The sequence below is a fragment of the Ostrinia nubilalis genome, chromosome 2, assembly GCF_963855985.1.
Source record: "Ostrinia nubilalis chromosome 2, ilOstNubi1.1, whole genome shotgun sequence".
Lineage (NCBI taxonomy): Eukaryota > Metazoa > Arthropoda > Insecta > Lepidoptera > Crambidae > Ostrinia > Ostrinia nubilalis.
In genome coordinates, this window is record NC_087089.1 from 43,477 (window position 1) to 66,661 (window position 23,185).

Consider the following 23,185-nt stretch of genomic DNA (forward strand, 5'->3'; position numbering starts at 1 on the left):
TGTGTCAGTAGAAACGAGTTTTCCTGTAAAACGTAGGTAGGCCGATTTTTGTGATGACCAGTATAGTAAACCATACCCTATGGGCTATGGGGCATATCTATGTATAATTTTAAACTCAGATGCACAAGTTCTTAAAGCCGTATTTAGAATTTGTTTTCAAAAAAGTGCGTTAAAGATCAGAAGTCAGAAAATTGATATGTTAATTTTTTTTTTCATACAAATCGGATTTTATAAAATTTATTTTGTATGAAAATTAAAAATATTAAAATGATGATATCAAATTTCTGACTTCACCATACCATTTATATGCCCATGTTAACATGGGCTAGTGTTGGCTCATATACCCATTTACCTAACACCCTGTATACTCATTAGCATTTCCGACAAAATAAATTTCAATTAATGTAATATGACATGTTAGTATTATTTTCGATATAAAGTCTACTACTCTTTTTAATATTTGCACGCTTCCTAGTTTGAGCAAATTTCAGTGAAACCTACCAAATCTATGTAAGACCACTTATGTACCTGGAATTACGCAAATAAAGAAATTTGATTTGATTTGATTTGATTTGATTTGAAAAATATTTTAAATCACGCCTACGAGTATGTATCATCCTTTGGTGAAAAAAATATTACCAGGGCACTTTACTTATGACCGAAGCTCGCACTATTTCTTGCATAATTTGGTATTTAATCATGAAGCTAACCAGAAAAGTTTGGTGCCATTAATTCCAAGTGGCTCCCCGGAAGGCTGCAGCGGCCTCTGATACGAGGAGACGTTATTTATAGTGTGGTCGCGGCTCCGGCATCAGCTGCTGCAGATAAGTCGTAACGAGCGGTTACGAGATTACTGATGAAGATTCGGCGAAACAACGCGCAACACATTTAACCGAAATAGAAACCATTACGTACAAATAACCGCTTTTATTAGAGGGCATATAAATCAGTACCTACTTTAGCGTCTTCTTGACAGGTAGTCCTTTCCTGTATAAACTTTTTTTTTACTTGAGACCGGTGTTTCTCTATTTTAGAAAAATCTTTTTAATTTAACTCCTAATGGACATTATCAACACTAGGGTTCCCCAACTTGGAAATTGACATAAAAAGGCTGCTCGGTAAACTTGTTCGATTTAATTCGGAAACTCCTGAAAGCTTTAAACAACAGTTGACAAAACATTTGAATTTCTTGCTTCAATACATACATCTTTGTTCTTATACAATCAAAAACTTATTACTTAAAGGCCTGACTTGCTGACAATTGAAAAGTGGACTTGAGCAATGCCTCTTAGTTTGCTTAGTAGTAGGTAGAATAGCAATAACTAATGTAAGTTTTATAACCTAGGTTAGGTAGGTACATAAAATATTTCTACCATCTAAAATACCTATATGTATATTGTAATGGTTTGCTAGTACGAGTATGGTAGCAATATTGCAACTAGCTTAAGTTGTAGAAATCTTCATTTTGTCGAAAGTTAAGAAGATAAACGCGGAAACAAAGCGGCATCATCAGGCGACCTACCCTCCGTTTCCTTGTCACGTTACCTCCTCTGGCAAATTACAATCAATGAAAGCAAACATGTTGATCTTTTGGTTATTGTAACTGTAATACAATTTCACTCCGTTCGACCCTTCACAAACTAATAAATAACCAAACCGCACGCTATAGGTCAAAGCCACGTCTGTTTATATAGAATTACCGCTCAATCGAATAGAGTTCGGGGAAAAATAAATAATAATAGAAAATAGGCAAAGGCAGTAATGTAGTTACTTTTGTTTTATTTTGGCTCTCATTTTTAGTATCTCAGCAGCTGAAATACGACTAATATATTTTTTGCATTAGCATTCAGCTCAGAGGACTATTCCATTGACTAACGAGTCGCAGGGTAGGCTGCGAGCATTTGGCAAGTCGCTGCTGTGCATGGAGGCCGCGCGCCAGCCTTTTAGCTAATGAGAGCAGGGCGCGCGTAATGACGGCCCTTTGACTCGCCGCTCGCGCTCGCGCTCGCAGCACGCGCGACTGCCGGTTGTGTTATGCACAGTGCACGTAACATGAAGCGTTTGTGGAGGAACCTCTATGATATCGCGAATACCATGTTATTGTTCCGTGTGGCAGCTTCATGTTAATTGGTTAATTAGAATTTCTAGCTATGTAATAGGTAACAGCTTTTGCCTGCAACGTCGCTGGCGTGAATTTTGGTCTGTTACAGAATAATTAACGAACGGATCGTGGTGTTGTTGTGATCGTCTGTTTTCTCTTAGTTTAGTTTTTAAAGAAAATATTTTCTGTTCATGTCTATTTGATCTAAGTAGGTATTACTATTGGTTTGTATTATTCAAATTCAGATTCGTTAATTTCATTAACTTAGCCTGAGTTGCTCTATCTGGGGGCACGGCAGTGCCCCCGCCAAGTCGAGCGCGAAGCAAACACTGCCGTACCATCCTTTACTGGAACCATTTCGCCGCATTTTCAGGCCTCTATTTGAGAACCTCTGGATAAGACCAGAACGCTGAAATTTTCGTTATCTAGTAAGCTATAATCACATATTTAAAATCCAAAATTTCAAGTCTGTAGGTCGTTTAGTTTCAAAGTTAAGCGAAAGCAAAGTTTCGCATTTATGACACTCACTCACTCACTGATGATCATCAAAATAGAACTAGTACTTCCCATAAGCTCAGAGAGCTGAAATTTGGTACAGAGTTAGGGTTTAATGACTACATAAAGGGAAAACTATAAAAACTGGGAAAATCGAAGATCTGGAGTAACACCACATTCATAATCAATACTACTAGCGCCACACCGGCACCGTGGTGTTCGCCTATACCGCTCACCGCTAGATGGCGCTAGCAATTTGAGCGTCATTTTTCTGCACCGCGGTGTCCAGATTTTTTTACTTTCTAGATCCCCCCGTCGATTAAGTTGAATGTTGTGTAAATATTTGAATTTCGTTGATTTCGTTTATTATAATTATGGTGAGGTTGGCTAAGGTTAAGTTATTAAAACAACTTCTGCTTTGTTGTCCATTTTAAAGGTCGTTGAGTTTATTTGTGTTTAATATCGTAAAAAAAATGTCGATAATTATAAAAGAAAAGACGACGACGTCAAATAATTATGCCACTTTCTACAAAAAGAAGTGAAATCCCACCAAAAACATTCTGTAAAAAACTAGCCAAGTCTCGATGGAGCTGCTTGTTTATCTCTAAAAAGTAATGAAATCTAGACAAAGTCGTGCCAAGTCTATGGTTCCTTACTGCAATTTCTTTATTATTATAGTTAATGTTTTGTGACTTGGCCGTTGAACAATCTTTATAAGATAATCATACATAAGTATTATTGAAATACGCAGCTTTATCAAGCCTACTTGACTGGTTATTGTCAACGTTTTCCAAGTGGCAATTTTCCATCGTCAATGGGTAGCGGTTCTGGCGACAGATTGGTGCAATGGTGTCATGGAGCACCTGGTTTTGTACCCTTCAACGGCCAAGTCACACAACACTAACTATAATAATAAAGAAATTGCAGTAAGGAACCATAGACTTGGCACGACTTTGTCTAGATTTCATTACTTTTTAGAGATAAACAAGCAGCTCCATCGAGACTTGGCTAGTTTTTTACAGAATGTTTTTGGTGGGATCTTACTAACAGTAACTATAACAGTAACCGACGTTTTTTGTATGGAGTCCGACAGATTTTTAACGTGTATTAAAGTTATAGTAAGATGGTGCAACTCAGCCTTAGCCTAGTTCAGTTAAAAGTTGTTGGCGCTTCCTGTTAAGCAACAGATGTTGCTTATGATAGGAAGCACCGCTCTTCCATAGCAAGATTAACAGTAATATTGGTAATATGTAGGTACCTAGATTTTATAAATCCAATAGCTTAATCATTTAAGTCGTTACTCTTCCTTCAGTGCATATTCAAATGGATCTCTCACACGCAAGCCCCGACATGGGCCTCTGTTTTTGCAAACCTTTCCTTGAAATCTCGCGACGTGTACTAACCCGTTTTACTTCTCGAATTCCAGAGATCGAATACAGAGTTTTATGGTTCGTTTTTCCCATTCCGGAACTTTTACGAGGCCTCGCGGCGCCGCGCCTCGTCGCTGGCTGCGGAGTCAGGTCCCGCCAAATTAGTGTATGTGGAAGGAAACTGTTCAGCGCTAAATTGTATTCCTGAACAAGTTACCTCTGTTTGTATTCATCTGAGAGATTTCATTAATGAAAATCCATTTGGACCTTCATTCTACGAGTATTCCGTCTATACCAAATGGACTTGCGATCAATGGTGGAAGTGTTGAAATTTTGACCATATTTCGTCTGAGACATTTTTAATTATAATTGAAACGTAATAAGTTTGAGACATTATATTTAAATGGTATTGGTTAGTGATGATTTATTTAGTTACTGTAATACATATTATAGCATTGTGATACGTGTTGCAGAAAAGTCAGTCAATTAGTTCTCGTGTCATGCTCGTATACCTAATAACAAGCAATTAAGAAAACGTTTGCTTTTTAGAGATAATTGTGCTAATTTTAAATAAAATAAATAAATGAAAAATGTGCATTTCAATTGTAGATTGCTTTACTCATAAATTCTAACCAACCAATTCACTCTCTGTAAATCGTTTCAAATATTGCAGCGATTATTGCGTGAAATTGTGGACGAGTCGTGCGAATAATGGGCGACGACCGGCGGCCGAGCGTCCGTCTCCCGGCACAATGCTCGTGAAAAATGACGCGCCTAGTAATTAATGTGCGTCAGGAACACCCACACTTGTCTCTCTGTCATACGGTTTGCAATGCAGGTAGCTCAACACCTAGCTTTATTAAGAGCTACATATACTCGTACCTACCTATTTAGCTCGAATGGGGATTTTTTTATGCACAACGTGAAGCCTCTTGGCCTGCATCTCACCTGATGGAAAGTGATCAAATCGAAGGTGGAAGCGAGCTACACCCGAAATCCTCAACCACAAAGGAACTGGCTATCTTACCTCCAACTGCCGTACCACAGCAATGCTGTTAACATTAGAGACTTAGGTAAAATCATGGTAGCTAGCCAGGTAGAATTAGAACAAGCCATACCACTAGCCAAACCGATCAGAAAAATCTGCCTCCCACTGGGAAACCCGGAAATCGAACTTGGGACCTGTGCGTCTGAATCAGGTGGTCTTACCACTAGATCACAGAGGCAACTGTACCGACGCGACGCTGAACTGAGCTCTAAATCTTAAATATAAGAGACAAGCAAAGAAAAACAGACTTTAGTGTAGACATTGATCTCTTATTATTTGACTTTTCAGATGGTAAATAGAGTGATAATAAGACATGTTTCATTATCAAAAAAGCAAAAAGCACTATTCTCGTTGTTCGTGGAAAAGCTCTTAACACTTTTTATACTTAAATAACCGAACAACTGCATGGATTGTCGCAAAGTTAAAGCCTAGGTAAAAGGAAGCAAATCTACAGTATGCAGAAGGCAATAAGAAAGTTTCCAAGATTCACGCATCCCTTATACGAGTATTATTATCATCATAAGTAGATTCAACCCCTTATTTCCCATTCGGCGTCGCGGCCTCAGTCCCGACGACAGCGAGTGTACACTTACAAAGCGAATATTACACGATCGGACCGATGCAATGTAATCTGAACATGACAACCACTAAGGGGGCAATATAGCTTGTACCTATGGATTTTTCCTTAATATTATTGTCATGTATTTTTAACGAACGAATGGGTAACTCTGTCTGTGGCTAATCATAATATACATGATACTTAATATTTTAGAACCGTACGGCATTTACTTTGAATGATTTTTATTACAGTTAAATTAATTCCAGCTTCGATTGGACCATTGTATTAACTCAAAGCATTATGCAGATCGAATCCCACTATTGCAAAAGCTTGTCGCCGTGGTCGTGAAGTGCACGAAGACCGCGTCGGAGGCGCTGCGGGCGCGCTGGAGGAGTCTTCATTAGCATGTCGTTGAGCTGCGGCCGCGGGCGCGGGTGACGTCACGCTGGACCAGCATTACCATATGCAAAATCCAAGTAACCACACTAATTCACGCTCGACAAATGCAAATTCTAATACATACAACTTTCCAAACTGAATACGATTACATCTCGATGTCCACTCATACTACAGCGAAAGTATCCTCGATCCGAATTAAATTGGATTTGGGCCTTTGACGGTATTTTATATATCCCAAAAAAGTTGTGGGAGCTATGTAATATTTGAAGTTACGGAGTTTATGTACCTACTACCAGTACCTATCTAAAATAAATAACAGAAACAAAGTTGATTCAATATAACTAAAGATTTTTGTGATTTGAAACAACTTAACGGCATGCTCTGGTAAAGTAAACATATTTTTTTCACAACGAGGAAGGAGAACTATGGTTTTTCATATAATCTTTTGCTAAGACGACACCATAATATTTAGACTCGCACCGCACTGTCAAGTAGTTATTAAATCTCATGTAGAGTCAAGCTTCTAACTCTAGACGCCCTAAATCCACAAGGCCTAGGTAAATTCACAAACTCTACACCTTACTCAAAATATGTGACTTGGTCGTTTCGTTACCGCCTCATAGGCATACGATGAAAAATGTCTTAACTGTTCATTTCTTTTCTGTTAGATACAATATTTCTTGTAGTTTTTGTTAACGGCTATAGAGTTCTACAGTAGTGCTACATTTCTTGTAATGCACGATATATACTTTTTAGATTATTCATCCCGTTTTCAGCGTGAAATCAATATTGACACAGTTATACCACTGCCAATTTTTTGCCACTAAAATGACATACAAAGTAAAAACGGTTCAAATTCATGTGGTTTGTACTGAGAGTAAAATGTGTCAATACTCTGTTTTGTAGAGTTAGCAAAGACCACGCCCGCGTAGGTGGTCCCTTCCCTGACTGAAAGGTCGCGAATAATAGTTGTGGGAGGGCGCCAGTTTGGCATGCATGAACTATAAGAACATACATTTTCTTTGTTTTTTACTGGATATTGGTAAAGTACAAACTTTTACCTACTCGTACTTATTAGAGGTAGGTAGTTTTATTAGTGTTTGTAAATTGATATTTTCTTAAAATAACTTATTATTATTTGATGAGATATAATTAACAAGATCAGGCGTTACTTTGCGGTAATCCATAATTAGATATGATAGTCGGTGGGTGCGGGTAGTGTGGTTGAGTACCTACTTGTGCCGGCGTCACTAAGCGAAAATCTTAAGCTAAGTAATTTAATATTCTTAATACATAATCTAATATTTAATAAGTTCGTTATTATTTTATATTTAGAACAAATAGAATAAATTAGAAAGGCTTAAAACAGAGAGAAAGAATTTTAAATGATTTTCGAGTGTGATAATTTGATCATTATTATCAATAACAACCTTATTCATATTGCATAATTCCAAACAAAAGTGCTACATCGCAATATCGTCGCGTGGCGCGGGCCGCTCGAGGCGCGGCGGCACTCGTAAGCAGTTCGGAATATATTAACCGGATCAGTTCAAATATAATTTCTCGTCCCGCCTCGAATTCTATAGGGATTTAGTGGAGTGTGATCGAATTTCTACCTAAATACGAGGACGCGGGTTCTCTTATCGGAAAAACTATTACCCAGGAATTCCAGCTATTCTAGGGATGGCGTAAAATCATATTAGTGTAGTCTAACATAGTTGTACTGATTCGGGGGTTGAAATCTAATAAATACGTCGATCGATCTGTACTCGTTTGCTAATAAACGTGAGCAGACGACTCATTGCATTTGACCCTTAGTTTGTATAGGTACATTGGCAAAAAAATGGGATCACAAACTCTGTCGATGAATGGAGACAATATTTATATTCTTACGAGTTTGTACGGAATCCTCGGTGCGCGTATCCGACTTGTACTTGACCGGTTTTTTACCCGACTGCGCGGCGCAAAGGAGTACTAGTAATTATGTAGGTAAGTAGAGAGAGGTATTAGGTACACTGGTCTGCAAAATGGATTCAAACCATAGGATCTCACCTCCGCACAGGCAAGCAGCCTGGACGGCGTCCAGTGGAGGCTCCATCACTCACCCGAAACACTCCGACGGACCGTGAATTACGGCTTATGCCAATGAATCTTCGCTCGAAGAAAAACTAACCAAAATATTCGTAAATAATGACTTCTGAAACAAGCTTCGACCTCACTGTGCAATGTAGGTACGAAGTAGCTTGGCTTACTCATTCATGTCTACGTCATCTCTAGTGTGTGCATCACATATTCATGTGGGATCTTGTGAACGAAATATGAACACTTGATTTTGGAAAATATCGTCTTTTATTTGAAAAACCACTCGCTCGTCTTTACAGTAAAAATCAGAGTCTCGCCATCTTAGATTATTTGAATTTATATCCATTCATTCCATTCTTTCGTTCATTCAAACCTTTCACTCACTCATCAACGTTCCGTTTCCCACATTCGGCCATCCTGCTCGCTGACTGTCCTCAGTCATACCAGGTCATTCATCATCGTCTTTCACACTTAAAACAATTACATTACAGAATGCTTATGAAGCTATAATGCAATTATACAATATTAAACACTTATTGTACTAAACTTTACTTTCAAGTGCTACTACTGCGCACTGTTACATTATACTTTGATTAACTAAAATTAGTAAGTTCATACAATAACTTTGGTAAATTACCATCTTTCAAATCGAAAACGACTTTAATTCAGTATACAATACTAAACAACAACATTTTATCAAATGTAGAAATGTTACAAGATAAGTATCACTTGACACATCATTATGCTATTTTATTAAATTATACAAACATAGATATTTTACTCTTACCACTGTTGTTATGGAGAAATATATAAATAACGCTTTAGTGTAACAAAATAATTTTAAGTCTTGTTTAAGTTAAGTTAAATCAAAAAGATACCTGCGAATATGAAAAAAAGAATCAATCAAGGTTCTGGCCACGGTTTCATAAAGTCTGCTGAACTAGAAGTCTTGTGGGGACCCTCCACCATGCTATGCAACTTTGAGACATCATAACGATCCCTACCCTTGATACTTACCACCTTGTAAGGTCCTAAAAACTTGGACTTTAATTTAGAATGCGTACCAAACTGGGTTCTCTTAATAGCAACTAGGTCTCCTACCTGATACTTCTTGCTCTGCTTCCTCTTTCTATTGTAGCTTCGCATATTTTCTTCCTGAATTTTCAAAATTTGTATCTTCGCAGCATCTCTTAAGTCTTCTCTTTGCTTGATAAATTCTTCATGATTTTCTTTTTCCAACAATTCTATTATCTGTGCATCTTCTTTCATCTTCATTTTCGTGCCAATCATCAGTTCAAATGGGGTGGTGGAAATACTTCTCTGGTAAGTACAGTTCAATGCTCTTTGCAACTTACTAACATGCTTGTACCAATGCCCTGGCTCTTCAATGCACAGTTTGGTAAGTACAGACACAATTACTCGATGTACCCTCTCTACTTGCCCATTTCCTCGTGGAACTCCTGTTGTGATGGTCACATGTTGAATGTTCTCTGCGTCACAGTAATCCTTGAAGTCATTGCTCGTAAAGGCGGTACCTCTGTCGCTTATAATTCTCGAGGGGTTGCCAAAACATTGCTGGTGAATCTTGAGCTTGTCTAAAGTTTCTTTTGTTGTCGTACTTTTTACAGGATAGATCCATACAAACTTCGTGAAAGCGTCGATGACTGTCAAAATGTAGTTGTACTGCTTCTTTGTTTCAGTGAACGGTCCTATGTGATCTATGTGCAATGTAGACAATGGTATACCTTCTTTGTGGATAGGATTAAGGAAACCTTCTTGTTTACCTTCCTTCTTCGTAGCTAAAATGCATGGTATGCAAGTTAAAATAAAGTCTTCTATCTTTTTTGTCAAGTCTTTTATGTAGTAGTCTTTGCTTATGTAATCAATCATCTTTCTTTTGCCAAAATGTCCAATACTATGTGCTTTGCTGATAATTTCAGTTTCCATATCTTTTGGTATAACTAGCAGCTTTTGTTGTGTTTTATAGAGTAAGTCATTCTCTATAAAATAGTCTAAGTAAGGTTCCTTCTTCGATACTTCAATGATGGCCTTCAGCCCTTCATCATTTTCTTGTGCTCTCTTGATTCGCTCGTGTAGTTGTCTTGTTATCATTCCTGTGAAGTACTGCACTCTACTCAATGCGTCCACATGCCTCATTTTAGTTCCAGGTCGGTGCTCCACTGTGTAATCATACTCTTGTAGCAGCAGTACCCAGCGTGCGACTCTAGTGACCAGATCTTTCTTCTTTAGGGTCATCTCAAAAGCAGCACAGTCGGTGACAATCTTGAAGGGAATCCCAAGCAAGTATTTGCGGAACTTCTTCACTCCTTGAACAACTGCCAATGCTTCCAACTCGTAACTGGTGTACTTCTTCTCACTGTCAGTAGTCTTGCAGCTGGAATAATAAACTGGATGCATCTTTCCGTCGTCTGGGCATAGTTGCATTAGTATGGCTGCATATGCATGCATTGATGCATCTGTATGCAGTTCTGTTGGTGCTTCTGGGTTGTAGATCTTCAGTACTGGCTTCTCACACAACTTTTGTTTCAGGATATGAAATGCTTCTCTTTCCTTTTCAGTAAATTCAAAATGTTGGTCTTTCCGGAGTAACGTCGTCAGTGGTGCAGCAATTAATGCGAAGTTCTCGATGTACTTCCTGAAATAAGAGGTAAGTCCTATAAAAGAATGCAATTGTTTCAGCGTCTTTGGTTCGGGGTAGTTAGCTACGGCTTTAATCTTGTCAGGTGTTGGTGTGACTTGACCATTCTCAATCACATGACCTAAGTACTCGACTTTAGTGGTAAGTAACTCACATTTCTTCCAATTAATTACCAATCCATACTCGCTAGCAACTTTCAAAACTTCTCTTAAGCGCTGTAATCCCTGCTGATAGCTGTCAGATAAAATCAGCAAATCGTCGATAAATATTAAAAGAAATCCTTTAGATATGAGGTCTCTGAAGATTATATTGATAAAACGGGTGAAATATTTTGGACATATCGATAAACCGAAGGGAGCTTTCAAAAATTCGTATTGGCCCGATGGTGTTACAAAAGATGTGTACTTTATTGAGTCTTCACTAATGTTCAAATGAAAAAATGCGTTTTTTAAATCTATTTTGCTAAATACTTTAGTGTGGGCCAACTTATCGATGTGATCCTCTATCACAGGTAAAGGGAATTCATCTTTTACAATTTTACTGTTAATTTTACGATAATCTACGCAAACTCTTACCCCACCATCTTTCTTCTTTACCAAAACAAGCGGGCTAGCATATTCTGAAAAACTAGGTCTTATTATCCCATCGTTGAGCCACTCACCTATTTGGTTGTCCACTTCCTTGGTCTCCATCACAGATAATCGTCTCGGTCGCTGAGCAACTGGAATGTCGTCCTTAAGTATGATCTTCATCTCGATGGGTGCCTCCTTGGATTGCACTGGGACATAACTGTTTACCAAATCATCAACTTCCTGTCTGACCTGTGGGTTAGAAGCATAGCATGGGGATTCGTAGCCTACAACACACGATATTTGCCCTAACCAATCGTCAGAGTTACTTTCAGCTGGGGAAAAAACCTTGATTGACCCCTTATTCATAACCACTATTACGTCTCTCAAGAACTCTTGCCCTAAAATTACATTGTAGGGTATTACGTCATCGGGAATAATGTGAAATAAGCATTGAAATTTATGATCGTCTACCTCAATTGGTGCAGTGAATTTGCCAAAAGAACTTACTTGTTTCTTTCCGAGCCCAGTAAACATTACATTTTCTTGGGTAAACTTCGCAATTCCTAAAGTGAAAAATACTTTACATGTTATTAAATTTACATCACTACCACTATCAACCAAACTTTTAAAAGTTAAACCTTGAATAACTAGAGTCTTTAAATTGTTGTTTACATCGACACAATTTTGGGTGCCGGACGCCATCTTCCTGTCATCTGTCACTGTAGCTGTCATTCCGTCATAGACAATCGCGCCCGCGCCGCCATTGGTCGATACGCAATACTGCTTTGCCGACATTTCTCGACCGTCACGAAGATGGCTGCGGTTTCCGCCGTCATCAGCGCCACCTGCCGGACGTTTAACTTTGGCACTTGCACTTATGTTCACGTCGTTGCTATTGCACTGCGCAGCAATATGTCCGTACGAATTACAACGGAAACACTTGAGTCCTTTTGAACGATGAGGACACGCACTCGATGTATGATCCCACTCGCCACAGTTGAAACAGCGTACACTCGGCCCTCTTCTTGGTGTTGCGTTCCTATTTCGCTCTTCTTGACGTCTATTTGCCGCGTAGTTGTTTCGAGACTTCTCCTTGAAGGCTTCGTACAGCTGTAGCTTCTCTTTCAGCTCTGAGTACGTCTTGACTCCGTATAGCATGATTTTGTTCGACTCTGAATCTACTATACCTTCGATTATGTACTGGATTGCGACATAATCGGCCAGCTTGCCTTTTTTCCCAATAGCTTTCATGTCAAGCATGTAATCGTAGCACTTTTCATCCTTCCTCTTCTTTCTACTCGCCATTAATTCGTGGATCTCTTTAGTGTTCGTGGTGTCTGGAAATTCTCTGGTTAGCGCCGTTTTCAGGTCATCGTAGGTTTTGAAGGGTTTTTCTGATCGTAGCCACGTTGCCGCCGTGCCAGTGAGCGACCTTCTAGCAATCAGAAGCTGCTGTGTTGACGTCAATCCGAATATTTCGGTATTGTCTTCAATCTCCTGCGCCCATCTTGAGACAGAGTAGGTTTTGTCGGTGCCACAGAATTTCGGAATGGCTTCTTCCACGAACATTAGATTTACTGCACCTGAATTCATTTTGCTTGGCGTCGTCGTCTGCTTACTAATCGTCGTCTGGTGATCGTCGTAATCGTCGTAACTGTCGTGCGCGTGGTCGTCCTCGTGGTCGGTTTCACTGCTCCGACTTGAAACAGGTTCCTCCTTGCATTCGTCGTCGTCGTCGTCGTCTTTAATCGTAAGGAAGTCGCCGGATACCCGTCGCAGCAGAAAATCGAGCGTCCTCTTGGTAGCCACGGTGAAAATCTCGCGATGACTCGCGCCACGTGCCGGCCGTCGTCGTCGTGCACAAGTTGTTCACGTATTTTTCGTTCACGCTCAAGGAATACCGTCGCCAATATTCTTGAGAGATCCCGGACGAGCCCCCAAAAATGTTGTGGGATCTTGTGAACGAAATATGAACACTTGATTTTGGAAAATATCGTCTTTTATTTGAAAAACCACACGCTCGTCTTTACAGTAAAAATCAGAGTCTCGCCATCTTAGATTATTTGAATTTATATCCATTCATTCCATTCTTTCGTTCATTCAAACCTTTCACTCACTCATCAACGTTCCGTTTCCCACATTCATGGACGCTTGTTTTCATAGAACTGTACACAGACTCTTGAATAAATATAAATTAGTAAAATACTCACTACTCAGAGATATAACTCAAGTAGAAGCTTGTCTGACTAAAGCATATCCTACTAAAATTATAATGTGACAGTTTGTGGGAGTGGATGGATAGATGGATGAATGTTTTAATAATGCTAAACGAATTTGAATGAATGAGAACCACATGATAGTTTTTAATTATCCCGATAGATGTTATAAAATGGAACACGCGCGCAATAATATTTTTTGTGACAAACCGAATTGTACGCGGGAGAATCCGCGGGCAACACTTTATACAGTAAAAAGATCTTAGAAAAAAGTTTTTAAAATTACAAAAGAAGCTGCTTGAATGGCGAAAGTTTTTGTTGTTAGCAATAATGAACCTTTACAACCCCCGAAGGTTCTATAAATGTCGTGGTTTCTATAAATTCTTTCAAATAGTTCTTAGGTGGGGGTGATCTTCTCTTTGGGCTTCTTTCAGCTTTTATCATAGCAAGCCCTTTTTGGAGACTTAACCCTTTATCCTAATCCTTTTGTATGACATCACTGCGGGCCGGACGCGATTCGCGCATTTCACTTACGGCCGCTTAAGCGCAAAATATGGAGCGCGTTACTCTTTATTGACTATAAAATATGAGTCAGTTAAGCGTGTAAAGGGCCGTAAATCGCGTGGACGCTCAGGGCTCATTCAGCGCTAGCGTGCGATGTATAAGTTGAGCCCCTAGCAACTAAAGCGTTGTACCCGTAACGAGTCTGAAAATTATCGGAGCATTCTAATTCTTTTTTCAGAAAGGCAAGGCAAATTATTTAATTTTGAAGATCATTCCTACAAGTTGGGTTAATGGTAAAATATTTTTGTTAACTTGTATATAATATTTTTTGTAAAAATATAACTACATAGAACCTAGTATCTGAGTAGTCTTGTAATAACGTAAGTAGGTTGTATAAAAAACATATTATATTCGGTAGTAAGGGAAACTGTCACTTAATTTGACTCAAAACAATTTAATTAGATCTCTTGTTTAGTAATTTAGTTGTTACTTGTTATTGAAGACTATTTTTTCCCGCGGCTTCGCTCGCGAGTATTTATAATACCGTCTATCTACATTTATAGCTTACTAGCTTTCCGCCCACGGCTTCGCCCGCGTGGAATTTTGTCTGTCACAGAAAAACTTTATCGCGCGCGTCCCTGTTTCAAAAACCGGGATAAAAACTATCCTATGTTCTTTCCCGGGACTCAAACTATCTCTATGCCAAATTTCATCAAAATCGGTTGCGAGGTTTAAGCGGGAAAGCGTAACAGACAGACAGACAGACAGACAGACAGACAGACAGACAGACAGACAGACAGAGTTACTTTCGCATTTATAATATTAGTTGGGATGTTATTCTGATGTCTTATAATAACATTTACTGTAACGTTTCAACAAAATCCTTTGAGTAGTTTTTCGTGAGAGCGTAATAAAATCCATCCATCCTCTCAATTTTGTCATTTACGAGTGTAATATTAGTGGGAAGTCATTGTGGCCGCGGGTGCGAAGTGGCGGGAAATGAGTGCGGAGTGCTGCGTGCCGGGACTCCGGAGTGCCTGGGGGCACTCTCCCCGCGACGTGCCCTCTCGATGGAACTCGTAATCCCTTACCCGCCGCTCGCAGAGTGCAGGAAACTTCTGCGACCACGAAGTTTTGCAGTGGCTCAACGCATCTAGCGCTGGGGTCATAACGTGAAGTGCATCTTTGTGTAAAACTCATCACTTAGTGTGCTGTAATATGAGCAAGTGGTTCAAGAGTATGTTCAGAACTTTCAAGTTGTTGCTCTGTGAAGCCCCAATATAATACGTAGTGTTACACTGTACCTACACCTGCTTGCTATTCGTCTCCACGAGAGTGTGCTACGACGTTGTTTGTAAGTTTTATAAAAAAGTATTTTTGAAATGCATAGATTAGATATACCTACTTGAAGGAAAAACATCACACAGACTTGAGTAGCTGCAGCTACACAATGCGTTGCCAAATGACTACGACTATAATATCTGTATAAATAATATTACTTTTCGGATTGTGCTAAAAAAACCTACTGACGGAAGTTAAACATTTTATTGAACTTAATCGTTTCTCCCGATGGTGTTTCAAAACTGTGGAGTGACCCTCCTGAGATTGTTTCCACTATGGTAGTCGTATGTCATGTGATGGATGAAGGCCTCAACCGGTCCAGCCTTCGAGATTGCCTCTTCTATTACTAATAGATCTGCGAGTAATACACTGATCCACATCAGATGAGATTGGGCTATTAAATCATATCCCGTACATAAAAACAGGATGGGAATTTACCCTCAGATATATTACGTTTCCATTATCGATTGGTATCTCGTAGTTTGACGTCAGACGGCTTACAGTAAATGAATACAAATGTTTGTTACAAATAACTCAAACCTACAATCCCTACCCGAATGACCCTAAGTCATTTGGGTCTTACCCTTACTATACGCATACGGGTAAGTATTGTACGAGTTTTTGTTTCTAGTTCGTACCTACAAACGTCCAAGATGGCCCTTCTTTTGCAGTTTGTGTGTCGTTTCTCAAAAGTATTGAAACTTGAGACCGTTTTTAGCACAGCTGCGAGCTCCTTTGCCAACATGGACGAGCCTCGAAATAATAGTGAAGGCTTTCATAAAACCTATCGATGGTGATCACTGCTTACCTGCTGTACTATGTTACTAATAGTAACGTTACCAAATAACTACTGATGATCATAGTACACATAAAAGAACATGGCAACATAAGAGAGTCTCGAAGGTTGACTCATGTTATACAGGGTGTTAGGTAAATGGGTATATGAGCCGACACTAGCCCATGTTAACATAGGCATATAAATGGTATGGTGAAGTCAGAAATTTGATATCATGATTTTAATTTTTTTAATTTTCATACAAAATAAATTTTACAAAATCCGATTTGTATGAAAATTAAAATAGTTAAAATGAAGATATCAATTTTCTGACTTCATCATACCATTTATATGACCATGTTAACATGGACTAGTGTCGGCTCATATACCCATTTACCTAACACCCTGTAGATAATAAAATATGATAAGCTGTGACCAAACTTCCAAAGATTTTTTTTTGCAAGATTTTGATAAAGGGTTTTAGATAAAATAGCTGTAGCAATCTTCAAAGCTTCACACTCTGCAAACGAATGGCCGTGTCCATGTAACATACCTACTACTTATTTTACGTTATAAATGTTAATAATATCGTGACATATCTTTTAATTAGTATTTGAGTGATTTTATCGTCATTTATCGACCTTGCATCAAAAGTCATCACTATTGAAAAGTTTATGTGTCAACAGCCCAGGCAAAAACTGGCAGCGAGCGGCCGGTGTCGAGAGCCAACCAATATCCGAGCGGGACGCTTTATTGAAACTCCACGATGGACAAAGGATACCTACAATAAACAAGTCGTTAAAACTCGCCGCAACTAATCGCGCGCACGCACTCATTCAGCTCTGGGAACTTTTTCGACGCAACAATGTTACAGACGAAACTTAATAATTGGCTGAGGATCCAAACTTAGTATCGCGGTCTCCTCAGTCAAGGCATTAGGCGAAGTGCCTAAAGACACGCCATAAACTAAAATTCTTCATCCTACACTCTTCGAGCTGCCGACTCGTGTTATAATTACTTCGGGAACAATCCCGCCTCAGTGTAGGTAAGTTGACCCGATGTAGGATAAATGGATTATGAAGTTAGTTTTTAGTTAGCTCGTGTCAGCAAGTAAATTTCTTACTGTATCTTCCCGCGTTATAATAACAAAATAGGTAGCCATTCGGAACCAGAAAGTATTCTGTTCAGCAATTGTTATAAAGGATGTGCAAATAAAACGAGAATCGACTGTTTACAATGTTTTACCGCGATACACAATCAATCCTCAATTTGAGTGTAGAGTCACGTTTAAAGATATGAACGAAAGGGGTGAGTTGTGAAAAATATCAAATGGAAAATAAGCACATAATATTTGACTTTTTTTTCGTCAAGAAATGCATGAAACATAATTTTTTACCCCTACACGCTCCCATTCAGTTCACAGTGAATAATAAAATATTCTTCAGTGCGACATTAAGAAAGGTGGACTGCAGTTGCAAGCCAAAGGATGGGAGACGCTTTAAAAGAAACAGTGTCGTAAATATTATGAACCGTTTAAGTAAAAGTTTAACTAATTTATGATTGCATCAAAAATACTATCATTATCTTATTCAAAGGAATGTTAATCCTAATTTCTTGTTTCGCCACTTAAAAGCAAGTTTTATCACTAACATACCCGTAGAGGCCAGCTCAAACTCAAACACGTTGACCGGACTAATGAAATGGCTAATGCAATCAACTAACAGGCGGCCCGCGCCCGCTCGCGACCACCTGCATCTGCTAAATTATATTTGCATTAGAGATACACGCTACTCTGGAGATTGTCCTTGTATATTGCCCTTAACTAAGTCATCAGTTCCCAATAAGTAATTAGATATGTAGCTTATCATATGAGTGTTGAAGACCATAATGAGTCATATCATTTAATACTCTTATGATAAGTGTACCAGTCTTCAAAGATATGATTTTAACGTCTGCGTTACCAGTCTTTAAAGATATGATTAATAAAGAAAAAAAGAGTTCATAACGGTTAGAATACAAGGATATTTAAGAATAGAATAGTGAATTATGTTGACTAGTCAGAATCCACCTTGACAATCCAGTGTCTCAAAAAACTGAAATATTTATTTACTCATGCGACATAACAAAAGAACATCACATCTTACATTTACATGTAAAATAAAAACTAGTTCAGTCGCTTTTAATATTAGCTACCTACCTACTTGGAAACAGCACGACGTAATGTTCAACATCAAAATGTCAATGTCAATGGGATCGCAATAGACGTTGCATTTCCATAATAGGGCGCCGATTTTCCTTGTCACGGAGTCTGATAGAACGCTCTCGGGAAGAAGGCTGACGCGGCTTTTTTCAGTAATTAATGACACAAATTGATTTCACGGCTGCTCCGGGCATTAATAACTCGCCGCGCGGCCATTATTGAGACGTGATACCTACTTAATGCTCGGCTAACTTTTTGCGGACTCACTGAGGACAAGGCTGAACTTGAACAATGCTGGAGTGAAACACATTTATAACTGGAGTTTAGAACAAGTAGAAGTAGAAATTGCTATATTTTATGGGAAAAATACAGAAGAGTTCATTGTAGATAATAATACTCGTAAAACATTTACAAAGGATATTTAATATGTGTGGTAATTATCAAAGTGGATGAAGATATTATAACTCGTATCATTAAATTAATAAAATAAATGTTTTGGATAGGTAGGTACTCGGTTTTAGGTCAGTTTCTCATTAATACGAAACCTAAAATAAAAAGTATAATTTTAATTATCAGTATAGCTGACCATTATTTTTGACTTTTACGGTATACAAATAATCCTCATTACAAAAATGTTGAAATAAAAGTCGTGCTCATTAATTTAATTATTTTTAATTACGCAGACCATCATTACAAACTAAGGCAGTTACCGCACGGAAGGAAACTTTTAGGCTGTGTGCGGAAAATCGTTTTTAGGGCTACTATAGAATAATATTCAGCCTGATATTTCATAACGGTAAAATTTAAATTACTGAAATTGTAACAAAAGTATAAAGCAGCTATAGTTTAACTTCTGAATTGTCGCATGTTGTTCATTCATTCAATTAATGGGGATCTTTACTCTTACACTAAATTATTAATGGAAATAACAATTTTAGTTAGCCTTAGTTTCCCTGTAACTGTGTAAATATTTTATAAACATTACATAAACAAAAAAAAAATAACGCATGAAATTGATTTACGCTACACCTGTATAATTGTTACATAAGCGAAGCATGTTTTAGGTAATAGAGGCGATTAAATTAGATTAGTTTCGCTTTCGGTAGCCCCGCGTAGGTTCAGTGTGAACCCTTATAATAACGCAAAGCTTGCGAATTAGTTTCAATTGTTCTGCCACGCCTACATCCTTGATCGCAAACTATTCCGAAATCATCCAGGCGTAGGTACTACTAAGCTAGTTATTTTGCAATCGAAACAAAAGTGGAGAAGGAAAACGGGGAAATCTAAGCATTTCCCCATAAATATTTTTTACAATTTCAATTGAATTTTACTTCATACCACCATTCCGTAGCAGTAATGGAATGAATTCTAGGAACTCTAGGAACTAGAAACACTAGTAGAAGTGCAGAGTGCTGATAGAATTAAGATTTAAAGAAAAAGAAGAGAGTGAAGAGAGGTAGACCGTGTTTATTACAGAGAGAGAAGTGACAGATATAAATAAACAGTACAAAAGTCATATTCAAATATAGCTATCAAAATATAGAATGTATGTACAGCCAGTTCTGGTTACTTAAGCAAACAGGTTTTTACACCACCCCGTAAACAGAACTTTATATACATGGTGGACTGTACAAAAATATTATATCAAAGTACCTAACCTAACACAACTATACACACTAAACTATATACACACAAACAATATCAAACCTAACAAAACATTAACCTAAGCCTAGAGATTTTAGGCACATGCAATGTCTCACTTTAGGCAACGTTTTTGTGAGTATGTCTGCAGTTTGATGATTTGTGGGTATGAACTCGACAACGACTTGTTTGTTAAAAATTGATTCACGTATGAAGTGATGTCGTATGTCGATGTGCTTAGTGCGAGCATGGTGTGTGTTGTTTTTGGTAAGTGATATGGCACTTTGATTGTCACAATGAATTGTGATAGGTGCAGATGATGAGAAGATGTCGCTGATGAGGGAACGAATATAAATGGCCTCTTTACAAGCCTCACTGAGGGCCATGTATTCCGCCTCTGTCGTTGACTGGGCTACAGTTCTCTGCTTTCGTGACTCCCATGACACTGATGAGCCGCTCATCTGGAACACATACCCCGTATAGGAGCGTCTGTCGACTAGATTACTGCCGTAATCAGCATCAGCGTATCCAATCATATCACCAGTTTTCTTGAATATGAGTCTTTTATCTTTTGAGGCTTTTAGGTACCGGAGAACACGCTTAGCAGCTCTCCAGTGCACCTCCCCGTAATGTGCATTGAACTGACTGAGGACAGATACGGTGTGAGCAATGTCAGGTCTCGTACCGATGGCAATGTACATTAATGATCCAATCAGCTGCTGGTATGGTAATTCTGGCTTTTCCTCATTGATGTCTGGTAGTACAAGTTTTGTACCAGACTCCATAGGAGTGGACACAGGAATAGCATCTGTCATTCCGAACTTTTCAATAACTTGCTCGATATATTTGGTTTGATCGAGTGAAAGAGTGTCATCCTTACGTGTGACTCGCATACCAAGACAGTCTCTAAGGGGACCTAAATCTTTAACGATAAAAGATTTCCTCAATTCATCTTTGAACTCATTTTTCATCTTTTTATCATTGCTAAAGATGAAAAAGTCATCAACAAATACAGCAACAATTAGCATTTTATCGCCATTGTGCTTGAAATAAATGCAATGTTCCTTTTCTGAACGCTTGAATGAAAGTGTGTCCAAAGCTTCACAAACCTTTTTGTTCCATTGGCGTGGAGCTTGTTTTAGTCCGTAAAGTGACTTTTTTAGCAAACAAACTTTAGATTTATCAACAGAGAAACCTTCTGGCTGCTCCATGTAAATTTCTTCTTCTAAATCGCCATTAAGGAATGCTGTTTCGACGTCCAAGTGGTCGATTTCCAAATTAAGCTTGACCGCATAGGCTAGTAACAAACGAATGGATGATAGCCTCGTCACTGGCGAAAAAGTTTCACCATAGTCTACGCCTTGAACTTGCGTAAATCCTTTGGCGACAAGTCTGGCCTTATATTTTACAATTTCCCCATTTGTATCCTTTTTAATTTTGTACACCCACTTACATTTAATGATTTTTCTATTTACAGGTCTATTTACAAGTATCCATGTTCCATGCTTTTGCAATGAATCATGTTCTGATTGCATTGCATTCAGCCATTCTTGGCTATGGTCATCCTCCAGAGCTTGCTTGTACGTCTGTGGTTCACAATCAGTGCTGATCATATTTGCATTCTCTGTGAATCGATCCGGAGCACGTCGTTCTCGAAGTGGGTATCTCCGAGTGATGGTTTCGGAATTGTCAGCAACTGGTATTGCAGGTTCATCTTGAGCATCTGCGAAGACCTCAGGATCCGGTTGACGGACAGTAGATTCCGCAATAGCTGGTTCTGGTGGACTAACGCATGGTGTGTCGACTTGTGTTGGTAGCGGGTGAAGGGCAGGCGGAGAATTGTGGGAAGCAGGGATAACAATTTCAAGATTGTCAGGCTGAGAGACTTGAGTTTCCATTCTTTCTTCACCAGCTTGGGTTGGCTTGTCTTCAATGAAGACGACATCTCTTGCGACGATAACACTTCTGGGTTTTTGGGGATCGATAAGACGATATCCTTTGGTATCTGCTGAGTAGCCAACGAAGATACAGGTTTGAGTCTTACAGTCGAGTTTCTTACGCTTTTCCTTAGGGATTAGAACATGCGCTTCACATCCAAAAACTCTTAGGTGACACAAATTCACCTTCTTCCCAGTCCAGAGCTCTTCGGGAATTTTGTTCTTCAACGAATGAGTCGGTGAGATGTTTTTGAGGTAAACCGCCGTAGAAACAGCTTCACCCCAATATGCTCGTGGTAAGCCAGAATCTTGGAGCATAGATCTAGCTTTTTCGACAATAGTTCGGTTGACTCTCTCTGATACTCCATTCTGTTGCGGCGTATACGGAACCGTAGTTTGGTGTATAATACCATTTTCTTTAAGAAATCGAGTCATATCGTTATTAACGAACTCTTTTCCATTGTCGGAGCGAAAAGTTTTTATTTTGAGACCGGTTTGCTTCTCTACAAGGGCTTTAAATTCCACAAATTTATTGAAGACCTCGCTTTTCGATCTTAGCATATAGCCGAAAGTCTTACGCGTAAAATCGTCAGTAAAAGTAAGTAGGTAAAGTGCTCCTCCCCATGAATGCGTACTCATTGGTCCGCAAAGATCTGAATGGATTAATTCCAACTTAGCATTGGACCTACTTTGTGAAATTCCGAATGGCCTCTTTGACATTTTACCTTGTAGGCACGGCACGCAGGTTTTATTCAAATCATTGTATGACAGATTAGTGTAGTCTATACCCACTGCTCGATTTTTTAAAATATTTAAGGCTTTGGGATTCAGATGGCCAAGACGTCTGTGCCATAAAATTGCAGACTCCTTAGTTGATGTGCAATAGGCTTTATTATCTGAAGTATTCAGTTTATACAGGCCTTTATGATTTGACGCTGTCGCAACGACTGCTCCTGTCACTTTGCATCCTTCCTTCAAAAGAATTGAAGCACCTTTTGGAGAAAATACCACGATTAACCCTTTTTCAACTAGGCTACGAACTGAAAGTAAATTAGTAGCTAGACCAGGAATGTACATGACATCTGAGATTTGCTTAACCCTATCAGAAACATTCAAAGAAACTGTACCTCTGCCTTCACTTTTGATTTGTTGACCGTTGGCCACAGAAATTGGTATGGCCTCACGTTTGAGGTCCAGAAACCAATCACCTCTGTTAGTCATGTGAGACGTAGCACCAGAATCAACATACCACTCGCTAGATGTGGAAAGTGAGGAAGTATTACGAC

The 23,185-nt window shown here is 38.8% G+C and overlaps 2 protein-coding genes across 3 annotated transcripts in view; both read right to left on the bottom strand.

The window, feature by feature from the left end:
- LOC135085790 (FMRFamide receptor-like) overlaps positions 1-23,185 on the bottom strand; it is a 122,484-nt gene that overhangs the window by 15,916 nt on the left and 83,383 nt on the right. The gene's annotated exons all lie outside the window — the stretch shown is intronic.
- LOC135077861 (uncharacterized) lies at positions 15,583-20,777 on the bottom strand. Its single transcript, XM_063972401.1, has 2 exons — positions 20,339-20,777; positions 15,583-15,701 (listed from the first exon to the last, which is right to left on the bottom strand). Exons 1-2 carry the CDS (start codon positions 20,775-20,777, stop codon positions 15,583-15,585), a joined length of 558 nt encoding a protein of 185 aa, XP_063828471.1.